Source organism: Oncorhynchus mykiss, chromosome 10, assembly GCF_013265735.2.
Source record: "Oncorhynchus mykiss isolate Arlee chromosome 10, USDA_OmykA_1.1, whole genome shotgun sequence".
Classification (NCBI taxonomy): Eukaryota; Metazoa; Chordata; class Actinopteri; order Salmoniformes; family Salmonidae; genus Oncorhynchus; species Oncorhynchus mykiss.
Genome location: NC_048574.1, coordinates 62,550 through 75,499, shown reverse-complemented (window position 1 = coordinate 75,499; position 12,950 = coordinate 62,550). Strand labels below are relative to the sequence as shown.

Here is a 12,950-nt window from a genome sequence, read left to right as displayed (position 1 = left end):
TCTTTGGGGGGCCGCACAGCCCTCCATGTGCTCGCCAGAGGTAGCCTGACTGCCATTAGGTACCGAAATGAGATCCTCAGACCCCTTGTGAGACCATATGCTGGTGCGGTTGGCCCTGGGTTCCTCCTAATGCAAGACAATGCTAGACCTCATGTGGCTGTGTCAGCAGTTCCTGCAAGAGGGAGGCATTGATGCTATGGACTGGCCCGCCTGTTCCCCAGACCTGAATCCAATTGAGCACACCTGGGACATCATGTCTCACTCCATCCACCAACGGCACGTTGCACCACAGACTGTCCAGGAGTTGGCGGATGCTTTAGTCCAGGTCTGGGAGGAGATCCCTCAGGAGACCATCCGCCACCTCATCAGGAACATGCCCAGGCGTTGTAGGGAGGTCATACAGGCACGTGGAGGCCACACACTACTGGGCCTCATTTTGACTTGTTTTAAGGACATTACATCAAAGTTGGATCAGCCTGTAGTGTGGTTTTCCATTTTAATTTTGAGTGTGACTCCAAATCCAGACCTCCATGGGTTGATACATTTGATTTCCATTGATAATTCTTGTGTGATTGTGTTGTCAGCACATTCAACTATGTAAAGAAAAAAGTATTTTAATATGAATATTTCATTCATTCAGATCTAGGATGTGTTATTTTAGTGTTCCCTATATTTTTTTGAGCAGTGTATATTGGGTCAAATAAATCACATTTCCACTGGGTCAAATAAATCAAATATATACTGGGTCAAATAAATCACATTTCCACTGGGTCAAATGAATCAAATATACACTGGGTCAAATAAATCAAATATATACTTGGTCAAATATACACTGGGTCAGATAAATAAAATATACACTGGGTCAAATATACACTGGGTCAAGTAAATCAAATATACACTGGGTCAAGTAAATCAAATATATACTGGGTCAAATAAATAAAATATATACTGGGTCAAATATACACTGGGTCAGATGGGTCAAATATACACGGGGTCAAATATGCACTGGGTCAAACTGGAGGGTACTGGATTTGTGTTTATTTCATAGACTTCCTTGCTTATTTTTATCAAGGCTGAAACTATGTTGATTGAATTTATTTGATTATAAAGAGAAACGATACATAAAGTATTGTTGATAAAATGTCCGTAGTTTGGTTGAAAGTGTCTCCATACAGGTGTTGATGTGTCCACAGAGGCTCATGTTCCAAGGTTGTCCAGGAGTGTGTGTGGAGTGGCCGTCGGTGCTGTACCCCGCTCCCCTGCCTCAGTACGAAACCTGCAGTACCACCAAACCTCCCGAACCTCCACAGAACCCCCCCACCCAGACCTCAGGGGTAAGAGTAAGAGACTGTGTTTGATTTATACCAGAGGGCCTGATGGGAACTGTCAGAGGTCCACATTTTAATCTTGGAGGGCAGGATCACAACTGGTTTCCATCCTTTGACCCAGCAAAGGAGATTTAAAATAATTTATATCCCCCTCGCCTTTCTCCCCTCTTTCCCCTTCTCTCCGTCTCTCCTCTTTCTCTCCGTCTCTGTCTCTCCTCTTTCTCCCCTCTTTCCCCTTTTTCCCCTCTCCCCCTTCTCTCTGTCTCTCCTCTTTCTCCTACTCTACCCCCTCTGTCTCTCCTCTTTCTCCCCTCTTTCCCCTTCTCTCCGTCTCTCCTCTTTCTCCCCTTCTCTCCGTCTCTCCTCCTTCTCCCCTCTTTCCCCTTCTCTGTCTCTCCTCTTTCTCCCCTCTTTCCCCTTCTCTCTGTCTCTCCTCTTTCTCCCCTCTTTCCCCCTTTTCCCCTCTCCCCCTTCTCTGTCTCTCCTCTTTCTCCTACTCTACCCCCTCTCTCTCCTCATTCTCCTACTCTCCCCCTTCTCTCTGTCTCTCCTCTTTCTCCCCTCTCCCCCTTCTCTGTCTCTCCTCTTTCTCCTACTCTACCCCCTCTGTCTCTCCTCTTTCTCCTACTCTACCCCCTCTGTCTCTCCTCTTTCTCCCCTCTCCCCCTTCTCTCTCTCTCCTCTTTCTCCCCTCTCCCCCTTCTCTTTCTCCCCTCTCCCCCTTCTCTCTCCTCTTTCTCCCCTCTCCCCCTTCTCTCTGTCTCTCCTCTTTCACCCCTCTCCCCCTTCTCTCTCTCTCCTCTTTCTCCCCTCTCCCCCTTCTCTCTCTCTCCTCTTTCTCCCCTCTCCCCCTTCTCTCTCTCTCCTCTTTCTCCCCTCTCCCCCTTCTCTCCTCTTTCTCCTTCTCTCTGTCTCTCCTCTTTCTCCTACTCTCCCCCCTTCTCTCTGTCTCTCCTCTTTCCCTTACTCTCCCCCTTCTCTCTCTCCTCTTTCTCATACTCTCCCCCCTTCTCTTTCTCTCTCTCTGTAGAATAAGAAGAAGAAGTCTCGAGGACGGGGGAGGAAAGGAGGAGGGGAGGATGAGGAGAGAGAGGCAGACCCCAGGCTCCAGAGAGGAGGAAGAGGAGGGGAGGCCTGGTCTAAGACCTCGGTACTTCCTTCTCCAGGCGTTCCGTCTCTCTATCCGTTATGGAAGAGGAGCAGTTCTGATTCAGAGTTCTCTGATCCTGAGGGAGCAGCTCACAGTAAACTGAGGTAATGCATTGTCCTGTTCTCTCTCTGTGTGTGTGTGGTAATCTGTGTGTGTGTGTGTGTTCTCTCCCACCAGGTTGTTCCATGGCAGGGTGCGACAGGGTGTGTGTGTGGTAATGTGTGTGTGTGTGTGGTGATGTGTGTGTGTCTGTGTGTTCTCTCCCACCAGGTTGTTCCATGGCAGGGTGCGACAGGGTGTGTGTGTGTGGTAATGTGTGTGTGTTTGTGTTCTCTCCCACCAGGTTGTTCCATGGCAGGGTGCGGCAGGGTGTGTTGCTGTGTCTCCTAGCAGTGGTGAAAGCAGTTGAAAAGAGGACGCTGTATGGCTATTGGTCGTCGTTCATACCGGATGCTCCCATTGGTGGACCTCCTCCTCTCACACTGCTCACTGTAGTACTGAAGGACCCCTCACCCAAGGTAGGTACTCACACCTGAAAAGTAACCCTGGTCTCTCCCTCCAGATGTGTGTTTGTGTGAGGCTGGTCTCTAAACTTCCAGGTGTGTGTGAGATGCTGGTCTCTCTCCCTCCAGGTGTGTGTTTGTGAGACGCTGGTCTCTCTCCCTCCAGGTGTGTGTTTGTGAGACGCTGGTCTCTCTCCTTCCAGGTGTGTGTTTGTGAGATGCTGGTCTCTCTCCTTCCAGGTGTGTGTGTGTGAGACACTGGTCTCTCTCCTTCCAGGTCTGTGTGTGTGTGAGACGCTGGTCTCTCTCCCTCCAGGTGTGTGTGTGTGAGACGCTGGTCTCTCTCCCTCCAGGTGCGTGTTTGTGTAATGCTGGTCTCTCTCCCTTCAGGTGTGTGTGAGGCTGGTCTCTCTCCCTCCAGGTGTGTGTGAGACGCTGGTCTCTCCCCCTCCAGGTGTGTGTTTGTGAGACGCTGGTCTCTCTCCCTCCAGGTGTGTGTTTGTGAGACGCTGGTCTCTCTCCCTCCAGGTGTGTGTGTGTGTGTGTGTGAGACGCTGGTCTCTCTCCCTCCAGGTGTGTGTGTGTGTGTGAGACGCTGGTCTCTCTCCCTCCAGGTGTGTGTGTGTGTGTGAGACGCTGGTCTCTCTCCTTCCAGGTCTGTGTGTGTGTGAGACGCTGGTCTCTCTCCCTCCAGGTGTGTGTGTGTGAGACGCTGGTCTCTCTCCCTCCAGGTGCGTGTTTGTGTAATGCTGGTCTCTCTCCCTTCAGGTGTGTGTGAGGCTGGTCTCTCTCCCTCCAGGTGTGTGTGAGGCTGGTCTCTTCCCTCCAGGTGTGTGTTTGTGAGACGCTGGTCTCTCTCCTTCCAGGTGTGTGTGTGTGTGAGACGCTGGTCTCTCTCCCTCCAGGTGTGTGTTTGTGAGACGCTGGTCTCTCTCCCTCCAGGTGTGTGTTTGTGAGACGCTGGTCTCTCTCCTTCCAGGTGTGTGTGTGTGAGACGCTGGTCTCTCTCCCTCCAGGTGTGTGTGTGTGTGAGACGCTGGTCTCTCTCCCTCCAGGTGTGTGTTTGTGAGAGAGACGCTGGTATCTCTCCTTCCAGGTGTGTGTTTGTGAGAGAGACGCTGGTATCTCTCCTTCCAGGTGTGTGTGAGACGCTGGTCTCTCTCCCTCCAGGTGTGTGTGTGAGACGCTGGTCTCTCTCCCTCCAGGTGTGTGTGTGAGACGCTGGTCTCTCTCCCTCCAGGTGTGTGTGTGAGACGCTGGTCTCTCTCCCTCTAGGTGTGTGTGTGAGACGCTGGTCTCTCTCCCTCTAGGTGTGTGTGTGAGACGCTGGTCTCTCTCCCTCTAGGTGTGTGTGTGGGACGCTGGTCTCCCTCCTTTCAGGTGTGTGAGACGCTGGTCTCTCCCCCTCCGGGTGTGTGTGAGACGCTGGTCTCTCCCCCTCCAGGTGTGTGTGTGACGCGGGTCTCTCTCCCTCCAGGTGCATGTTTGTGTAATGCTGGTCTCTCTCCCTCCAGGTGTGTGTGAGGCTGTTCTCTCTCTCCCTCCAGGTGTGTGTAAGGCTGGTCTCTCTCCCTCCAGGTGTGTGTGACGCTGGTCTCTCCCCCTCCAGGTGTGTGAGAGACGCTGGTCTCTCCCCCTCCAGGTGTGTGTGTGAGACGCTGGTCTCTCTCCCTCCAGGTGTGTGTGTGAGATGCTGGTCTCTCTCCCTCCAGGTGTGTGTTTGTGAGACGCTGGTCTCTCTCCCTCCAGGTGTGTGTTTGTGAGACGCTGGTCTCTCTCCCTCCAGGTGTGTGTTTGTGAGACGCTGGTCTCTCTCCTTCCAGGTCTGTGTGTGTGTGAGACGCTGGTCTCTCTCCCTCCAGGTGTGTGTGTGTGAGACGCTGGTCTCTCTCCCTCCAGGTGCGTGTTTGTGTAATGCTGGTCTCTCTCCCTTCAGGTGTGTGTGAGGCTGGTCTCTCTCCCTCCAGGTGTGTGTGAGGCTGGTCTCTCTCCCTCCAGGTGTGTGTTTGTGAGACGCTGGTCTCTCTCCTTCCAGGTGTGTGTGTGTGTGAGACGCTGGTCTCTCTCCCTCCAGGTGTGTGTGTGTGTGTGTGTGTGTGTGTGTGTGTGTGTGAGACGCTGGTCTCTCTCCTTCCAGGTGTGTGTGTGAGACGCTGGTCTCTCTCCCTCCATGTGTGTGTGTGAGACGCTGGTCTCTCTCCCTCCAGGTGTGTGTGTGAGACGCTGGTCTCTCTCCCTCCAGGTGTGTGTGTGAGACGCTGGTCTCTCTCCCTCTAGGTGTGTGTGTGAGACGCTGGTCTCTCTCCCTCCAGGTGTGTGTGTGGGACGCTGGTCTCCCTCCTTTCAGGTGTGTGAGACGCTGGTCTCTCTCCCTCCGGGTGTGTGTGAGACGCTGGTCTCTCCCCCTCCAGGTGTGTGTGTGACGCGGGTCTCTCTCCCTCCAGGTGCATGTTTGTGTAATGCTGGTCTCTCTCCCGCCAGGTGTGTGTGAGGCTGTTCTCTCACCCTCCAGGTGTGTGTGAGGCTGGTCTCTCTCCCTCCAGGTGCGTGTGTAATGCTGGTCTCTCTCCCTCCAGGTGTGTGTGACGCTGGTCTCTCCCCCTCCAGGTGTGTGAGAGACGCTGGTCTCTCTCCTTCCAGGTGTGTGTTTGTGAGACGCTGGTCTCTCTCCCTCCAGGTGTGTGTTTGTGAGACGCTGGTCTCTCTCCTTCCAGGTGTGTGTGTGTGAGACGCTGGTCTCTCTCCCTCCAGGTGTGTGTGTGTGTGAGACGCTGGTCTCTTTCCCTCCAGGTGTGTGTTTGTGAGAGAGACGCTGGTATCTCTCCTTCCAGGTGTGTGTTTGTGAGAGAGACGCTGGTATCTCTCCTTCCAGGTGTGTGTGAGACGCTGGTCTCTCTCCCTCCAGGTGTGTGTGTGAGACGCTGGTCTCTCTCCCTCCAGGTGTGTGTGTGAGACGCTGGTCTCTCTCCCTCCAGGTGTGTGTGTGAGACGCTGGTCTCTCTCCCTCTAGGTGTGTGTGTGAGACGCTGGTCTCTCTCCCTCTAGGTGTGTGTGTGGGACGCTGGTCTCCCTCCTTTCAGGTGTGTGAGACGCTGGTCTCTCCCCCTCCGGGTGTGTGTGAGACGCTGGTCTCTCCCCCTCCAGGTGTGTGTGTGACGCGGGTCTCTCTCCCTCCAGGTGCATGTTTGTGTAATGCTGGTCTCTCTCCCTCCAGGTGTGTGTGAGGCTGTTCTCTCTCTCCCTCCAGGTGTGTGTAAGGCTGGTCTCTCTCCCTCCAGGTGTGTGTGACGCTGGTCTCTCCCCCTCCAGGTGTGTGAGAGACGCTGGTCTCTCCCCCTCCAGGTGTGTGTGTGAGACGCTGGTCTCTCTCCCTCCAGGTGTGTGTGTGAGATGCTGGTCTCTCTCCCTCCAGGTGTGTGTTTGTGAGACGCTGGTCTCTCTCCCTCCAGGTGTGTGTTTGTGAGACGCTGGTCTCTCTCCCTCCAGGTGTGTGTTTGTGAGACGCTGGTCTCTCTCCCTCCAGGTGTGTGTTTGTGAGACGCTGGTCTCTCTCCCTACAGGTGTGTGAGAGACGCTGGTCTCTCTCCCTCCAGGTGTGTGTGTGAGACGCTGGTCTCTCTCCCTCCAGGTGTGTGTGTGTGTGAGACGCTGGTCTCTCTCCTTCCAGGTGTGTGTTTGTGAGACGCTGGTCTCTCTCCCTCCAGGTGTGTGTTTGTGAGACGCTGGTCTCTCTCCCTCCAGGTGTGTGTTTGTGAGACGCTGGTCTCTCTCCCTCCAGGTGTGTGTTTGTGAGACGCTGGTCTCTCTCCCTACAGGTGTGTTTGTGAGACGCTGGTCTCTCTCCCTACAGGTGTGTGTGTGTGTGAGACGCTGGTCTCTCTCCCTCCAGGTGTGTGTGAGACGCTGGTCTCTCTCCCTCCAGGTGTGTGTGAGACGCTGGTCTCTCTCCCTCTAGGTGTGTGTGTGGGACGCTGGTCTCTCCCTCCAGGTGTGTGTGTGACGCTGGTCTCTCTCCCTCCAGGTGTGTTAGAGACGCGGGTCTCTCTCCCTCCAGGTGCGTGTTTGTGTAATGCTGGTCTCTCTCCCTCCAGGTGTGTGTGAGGCTGGTCTCTCTCCCTCCAGGTGTGTGTGAGGCTGGTCTCTCTCCCTCCAGGTGCATGTGTAATGCTGGTCTCTCTCCCTCCAGATGTGTGTGTGTGAGACGCTGGTCTCTTTCCCTCCAGGTGTGTGTGTGAGAGATGCTGGTCTCTCTCCCTCTAGGTGTGTGTGAGAGATGCTGGTCTCTCTCCCTCTAGGTGTGTGTGTGGGACGCTGGTTTCTCTCCCTCCAGGTGTGTGTGAGACGCTGGTCTCTCTCCCTCCAGGTGTGTGTGAGACGCTGGTCTCTCCCTCCAGGTGTGCTAGCGACGCGTAATGCTGGTCTCTCTCCCTCCAGGTGTGTGTTTGTGAGACGCTGGTCTCTCTCCTTCCAGGTGTGTGTTTGTGAGACGCTGGTGTCTCTCCCTCCAGGTGTGTGTTTGTGAAACGCTGGTCTCTCTCCCTCCAGGTGTGTGTTTGTGAGACGCTGGTCTCTCTCCCTCCAGGTGTGTGTTTGTGTGAGATGCTGGTCTCTCTCCTTCCAGGTGTGTGTGTGTGGGACGCTGGTCTCTCTCCCTCCAGGTGTGTGTGTGTGTGAGACGCTGGTCTCTCTCCCTCCAGGTGTGTGTGAGACGCTGGTCTCTCTCCCTCCAGGTGTGTGTGAGACGCTGGTCTCTCTCCCTCTAGGTGTGTGTGTGGGACGCTGGTCTCTCCCTCCAGGTGTGTGTGTGACGCTGGTCTCTCTCCCTCCAGGTGTGTTAGAGACGCGGGTCTCTCTCCCTCCAGGTGCGTGTTTGTGTAATGCTGGTCTCTCTCCCTCCAGGTGTGTGTGAGGCTGGTCTCTCTCCCTCCAGGTGTGTGTGAGGCTGGTCTCTCTCCCTCCAGGTGCATGTGTAATGCTGGTCTCTCCCTCCAGGTGTGTGTAATGCTGGTCTCTCTCCCTCCAGATGTGTGTGTGTGAGACGCTGGTCTCTCTCCCTCCATGTGTGTGTGTGAGACGCTGGTCTCTTTCCCTCCAGGTGTGTGTGTGAGAGATGCTGGTCTCTCTCCCTCTAGGTGTGTGTGAGAGATGCTGGTCTCTCTCCCTCTAGGTGTGTGTGTGGGACGCTGGTTTCTCTCCCTCCAGGTGTGTGTGAGACGCTGGTCTCTCTCCCTCCAGGTGTGTGTGAGACGCTGGTCTCTCTCCCTCCAGGTGTGTGTGTGACGCTGGTCTCTCCCTCCAGGTGTGCTAGCGACGCGTAATGCTGGTCTCTCTCCCTCCAGGTGTGTGTTTGTGAGACGCTGGTCTCTCTCCTTCCAGGTGTGTGTTTGTGAGACGCTGGTCTCTCTCCCTCCAGGTGTGTGTTTGTGAAACGCTGGTCTCTCTCCCTCCAGGTGTGTGTTTGTGAGACGCTGGTCTCTCTCCCTCCAGGTGTGTGTTTGTGTGAGATGCTGGTCTCTCTCCTTCCAGGTGTGTGTGTGTGGGACGCTGGTCTCTCTCCCTCCAGGTGTGTGTGTGACGCTGGTCTCTCTCCCTTCAGGTGTGTGTTAGAGACGCGGGTCTCTCTCCCTCCAGGTGCGTGTTTGTGTAATGCTGGTCTCTCTCCCTCCAGGTGTGTGTGAGGCTGGTCTCTCTCCCTCCAGGTGCATGTGTAATGTTGGTCTCTCCCTCCAGGTGTGTTTGAGGCTGGTCTCTCTCCCTCCAAGTGTGTGAGACGCTGGTCTCTCTCCCTCCAGATGTGTGTGTGTGAGACGCTGGTCTCTCCCTCCATGTGTGTGTGTGAGACGCTGGTCTCTCTCCTTCCAGGTGTGTGTTTGTGAGACGCTGGTCTCCTTCCAGGTGTGTGTTTGTGAGACGCTGGTCTCTCTCCCTTCAGGTGTGTGTTTGTGAGACGCTGGTCTCTCTCCCTCCAGGTGTGTGTTTGTGAGACGCTGGTCTCTCTCCCTCCAGGTGTGTGTTTGTGAGACGCTGGTCTCTCTCCTTACAGGTGTGTTTGTGAGACGCTGGTCTCTCTCCCTCCAGGTGTGTGTGTGAGACGCTGGTCTCTCTCCCTCTAGGTGTGTGTGTGTGTGAGACGCTGGTCTCTCTCCCTCCAGGTGTGTGTGAGACGCTGGTCTCTCTCCCTCTAGGTGTGTGTGTGGGACGCTGGTCTCTCTCCCTCTAGGTGTGTGTGTGGGACGCTGGTCTCTCTTCTTCCAGGTGTGTGTGTGACGCTGGTCTCTCTCCCTCCAGGTGTGTGTGTGTGAGACGCTGGTCTCTCTCCCTCCGTGTGTGTGTGAGACGCTGGTCTCTTTCCCTCCAGGTGTGTGTGTGTGAGACGCTGGTCTCTCTCCCTCTAGGTGTGTGTGTGAGACGCTGGTCTCTCTCCCTCCAGGTGTGTGTGAGACGCTGGTCTCTCTCCCTCCAGGTGTGTGTGTGACGCTGGTCTCTCTCCCTCCAGGTGTGTTAGAGACGCGTAATGCTGGTCTCTCTCCCTCCAGGTGTGTTAGAGACGCGTAATGCTGGTCTCTCTCCCTCCAGGTGCGTGCGTGTGCACTCCAGGTGGTGTCTGCATTGCTAGATGGTTCCCGTCAGTTCCTGGGCGTGGCTGAAGACTTGGCTCCAGCCAGAACCTCGTACACTCCATTCTCCTTCTCCCTCGCCACCGCCGTCCGCGAGCTACACCGCTCGCTCTCCCTCGCTCTGCTGGCCGAGGCCTCTGCTCACACGCTCACTCAGATCATCAAGGTGACTCACTCACTCACTCACTCACTCAGATCATCAAGGTGACTCACTCAGATCATCAAGGTGACTCACTCACTCACTCAGATCATCAAGGTGACTCACTCAGATCATCAAGGTGACTCACTCAGATCATCAAGGTGACTCACTCAGATCATCAAGGTGACTCACTCAGATCATCAAGGTGACTCACTCAGATCATCAAGGTGACTCACTCAGATCATCAAGGTGACTCACTCAGATCATCAAGGTGACTCACTCAGATCATCAAGGTGACTCACTCAGATCATCAAGGTGACTCACTCAGATCATCAAGGTGACTCACTCAGATCATCAAGGTGACTCACTCAGATCATCAAGGTGACTCACTCAGATCATCAAGGTGACTCACTCAGATCATCAAGGTGACTCACTCAGATCATCAAGGTGACTCACTCAGATCATCAAGGTGACTCACTCAGATCATCAAGGTGACTCACTCAGATCATCAAGGTGACTCACTCAGATCATCAAGGTGACTCACTCACTCACTCAGATCATCAAGGTGACTCACTCAGATCATCAAGGTGACTCACTCAGATCATCAAGGTGACTCACTCAGATCATCAAGGTGACTCACTCAGATCATCAAGGTGACTCACTCAGATCATCAAGGTGACTCACTCAGATCATCAAGGTGACTCACTCAGATCATCAAGGTGACTCACTCAGATCATCAAGGTGACTTACTCAGATCATCAAGGTGACTCACTCAGATCATCAAGGTGACTCACTCAGATCATCAAGGTGACTCACTCACTCAGATCGTCAAGGTGACTGACTCACTCAGATTGTCAAGGTGACTCACTCACTCAGATTGTCAAGGTGACTCACTCACTCAGATTGTCAAGGTGACTCACTCACTCAGATTGTCAAGGTGACTCACTCACTCATTCAGATTGTCAAGGTGACTCACTCACTCATTCAGATCGTCAAGGTGACACACTCACTCACTCAGATCGTCAAGGTGACTCACTCACTCAGATCGTCAAGGTGACTCACTCAGATCGTCGAGGTCAAGGGGATTCTCACACATTACTCCACACTGATAATCTGTGACCGTTTGACCTGTGTGTGTGTGTGTGTGTGTGTGTTTCAGTGCCTGGCTCACCTGGTGTGTAATGCTCCCTATAACCGCCTGAGACCCGGCCTGCTCAGCCCGCTGTGGAGACAGATACAACCCTACCTCCGACACAGAGGTACACACCACACACACACACACACACCTACCTCTGGCACCAGTCTGTGTGTTCTTACAGACTTTGTGTTCTCTCCTAGACGTGAACGTGCGGGTGTCTGTTCTGACACTGTATGGAGCATTAGTGTCGACCCAAGCCCCTCTTTCTGAGATACAGCTACTCCTTACACACACCTCGCAGGAGATGGGGCTGAGCTGGAGGCAGAGGGAGGGCTTTTCCTCACCTCACACTCCACCCTCCCACAAATACCACAACTCTCACACACCTCGGGGCTCCCATACTCCAGGAGAGGAGGAGCCAGGCGTGCCCTGGCTGCTGCAGCTGTGTGTGTCGCTTGTCACTCAACCCAGAGACGACCAATCAGACAGCGAGGGTCCAGGAGGAGGAGGGGCTACAGCTCTAGAGCCCTCCCCAGTCCGCCTGGAGGCCTTACAGGTCAGAAAGACATTTCGCCTATTTAGTGTCGGTAGGTGATTAGTTCGTAGCTAGCTAGCGTCAGCAGATGGCTAGTTTGTAGCTAGCTAGCGTCAGTAGATGGTTAGTTTGTAGCTAGCTAGCGTCAGTAGATGGTTAGTTTGTAGCTAGCTAGCGTCAGCAGATGGTTAGTTTGTAGCTAGCTAGCGTCAGCAGATGGTTAGTTCGTAGCTAGCTAGCGTCAGCAGATGGTTAGTTTGTAGCTAGCTAGCGTCAGTAGATGGTTAGTTTGTAGCTAGCTAGCGTCAGCAGATGGTTAGTTTGTAGCTAGCTAGCGTCAGTAGATGGTTAGTTTGTAGCTAGCTAGCGTCAGTAGATGGTTAGTTTGTAGCGTCAGTAGATGGTTAGTTTGTAGCTAGCTAGCGTCAGTAGATGATTAGTTTGTAGCTAGCATCAGTAGATGATTAGTTTGTCGCTGGCTAGCGTCAGTAGATGGTTAGATTGTAGCTAGCTAGCATCAGTAGATGGTTAGTTTGTAGCTAGCTAGCATCAGTAGATGGTTAGTTTGTAGCTAGCTAGCGTCAGTAGATGATTAGTTCTTAGCTAGCTAGCGTCAGTAGATGGTTAGTTCGTAGCTAACTAGTGTCAGTTGATGGTTAGTTCGTAGCTAGCGTCAGTAGATGATTAGTTCGTAGCTAGCGTCAGTAGATGGTTAGTTCGTAGCTAGTGTAACAGTATAACTTTAGACCGTCCCCTCGCCCATACCCGGGCGTGAACCAGGGACCCTCTGCACACATCAACAACAGTCACCCACGAAGCATCGTTACCCATCGCACCAGGAAAGCTGCGGCCCTTGCAGAGCAAGGGGAACTACTACTTCAAGGTCTCAGAGCAAGTGACGTCACCGATTGAAACGCTATTTAGCGCGCACCACCGCTAACTAAGCTAGCCGTTTCACATCCGTTACACTAGCTAGCGTCAGTAGATGGTTAGTTCGTAGCTAGCTAGCGTCAGTAGATGGTTAGTTTGTAGCTAGCTAGCGTCAGTAGATGGTTAGTTTGTAGCTAGCTAGCGTCAGCGGATGGTTAGTTTGTAGCTAACTAGCGTCAGCGGATGGTTAGTTTGTAGCTAACTAGCGTCAGCGGATGGTTAGTTTGTAGCTAACTAGCGTCAGTAGATGGTTAGTTTGTAGCTAACTAGCGTCAGCAGGTGGTTAGTTTGTAGCTAACTAGCGTCAGCGGATGGTTAGTTTGTAGCTAACTAGCGTCAGCGGATGGTTAGTTTGTAGCTAACTAGCGTCAGCGGATGGTTAGTTTGTAGCTAACTAGCGTCAGCGGATGGTTAGTTTGTAGCTAACTAGCGTCAGTGGATGGTTAGTTTGTAGCTAACTAGCGTCAGTGGATGGTTAGTTTGTAGCTAACTAGCGTCAGCAGGTGGTTAGTTTGTAGCTAACTAGCGTCAGCAGGTGGTTAGTTCGTAGCTAACTAGCGTCAGCAGGTGGTTAGTTTGTAGCTAACTAGCGTCAGCGGATGGTTAGTTT

The 12,950-nt window shown here is 53.4% G+C and overlaps 1 protein-coding gene across 4 annotated transcripts in view; it reads left to right on the top strand.

Annotated features, from left to right (window-relative positions):
- heatr6 (HEAT repeat containing 6) overlaps nucleotides 1-12,950 on the top strand; it is a 46,982-nt gene that overhangs the window by 15,889 nt on the left and 18,143 nt on the right. For 3 of the 4 annotated variants that reach the window (XM_036989426.1, XM_036989425.1, XM_036989423.1), the window contains 6 exons: nucleotides 1,194-1,334; nucleotides 2,359-2,582; nucleotides 2,822-2,996; nucleotides 9,558-9,764; nucleotides 10,897-10,996; nucleotides 11,076-11,431. In XM_036989426.1, the coding sequence (XP_036845321.1) occupies nucleotides 1,194-1,334; nucleotides 2,359-2,582; nucleotides 2,822-2,996; nucleotides 9,558-9,764; nucleotides 10,897-10,996; nucleotides 11,076-11,431 (1,203 nt within the window). Of the gene's footprint in view, nucleotides 1-1,193; nucleotides 1,335-2,358; nucleotides 2,583-2,821; nucleotides 2,997-9,557; nucleotides 9,765-10,513; nucleotides 10,523-10,896; nucleotides 10,997-11,075; nucleotides 11,432-12,950 lie in introns of all 4 variants that reach the window. The other variant, XM_036989424.1, reaches the window with a different exon arrangement.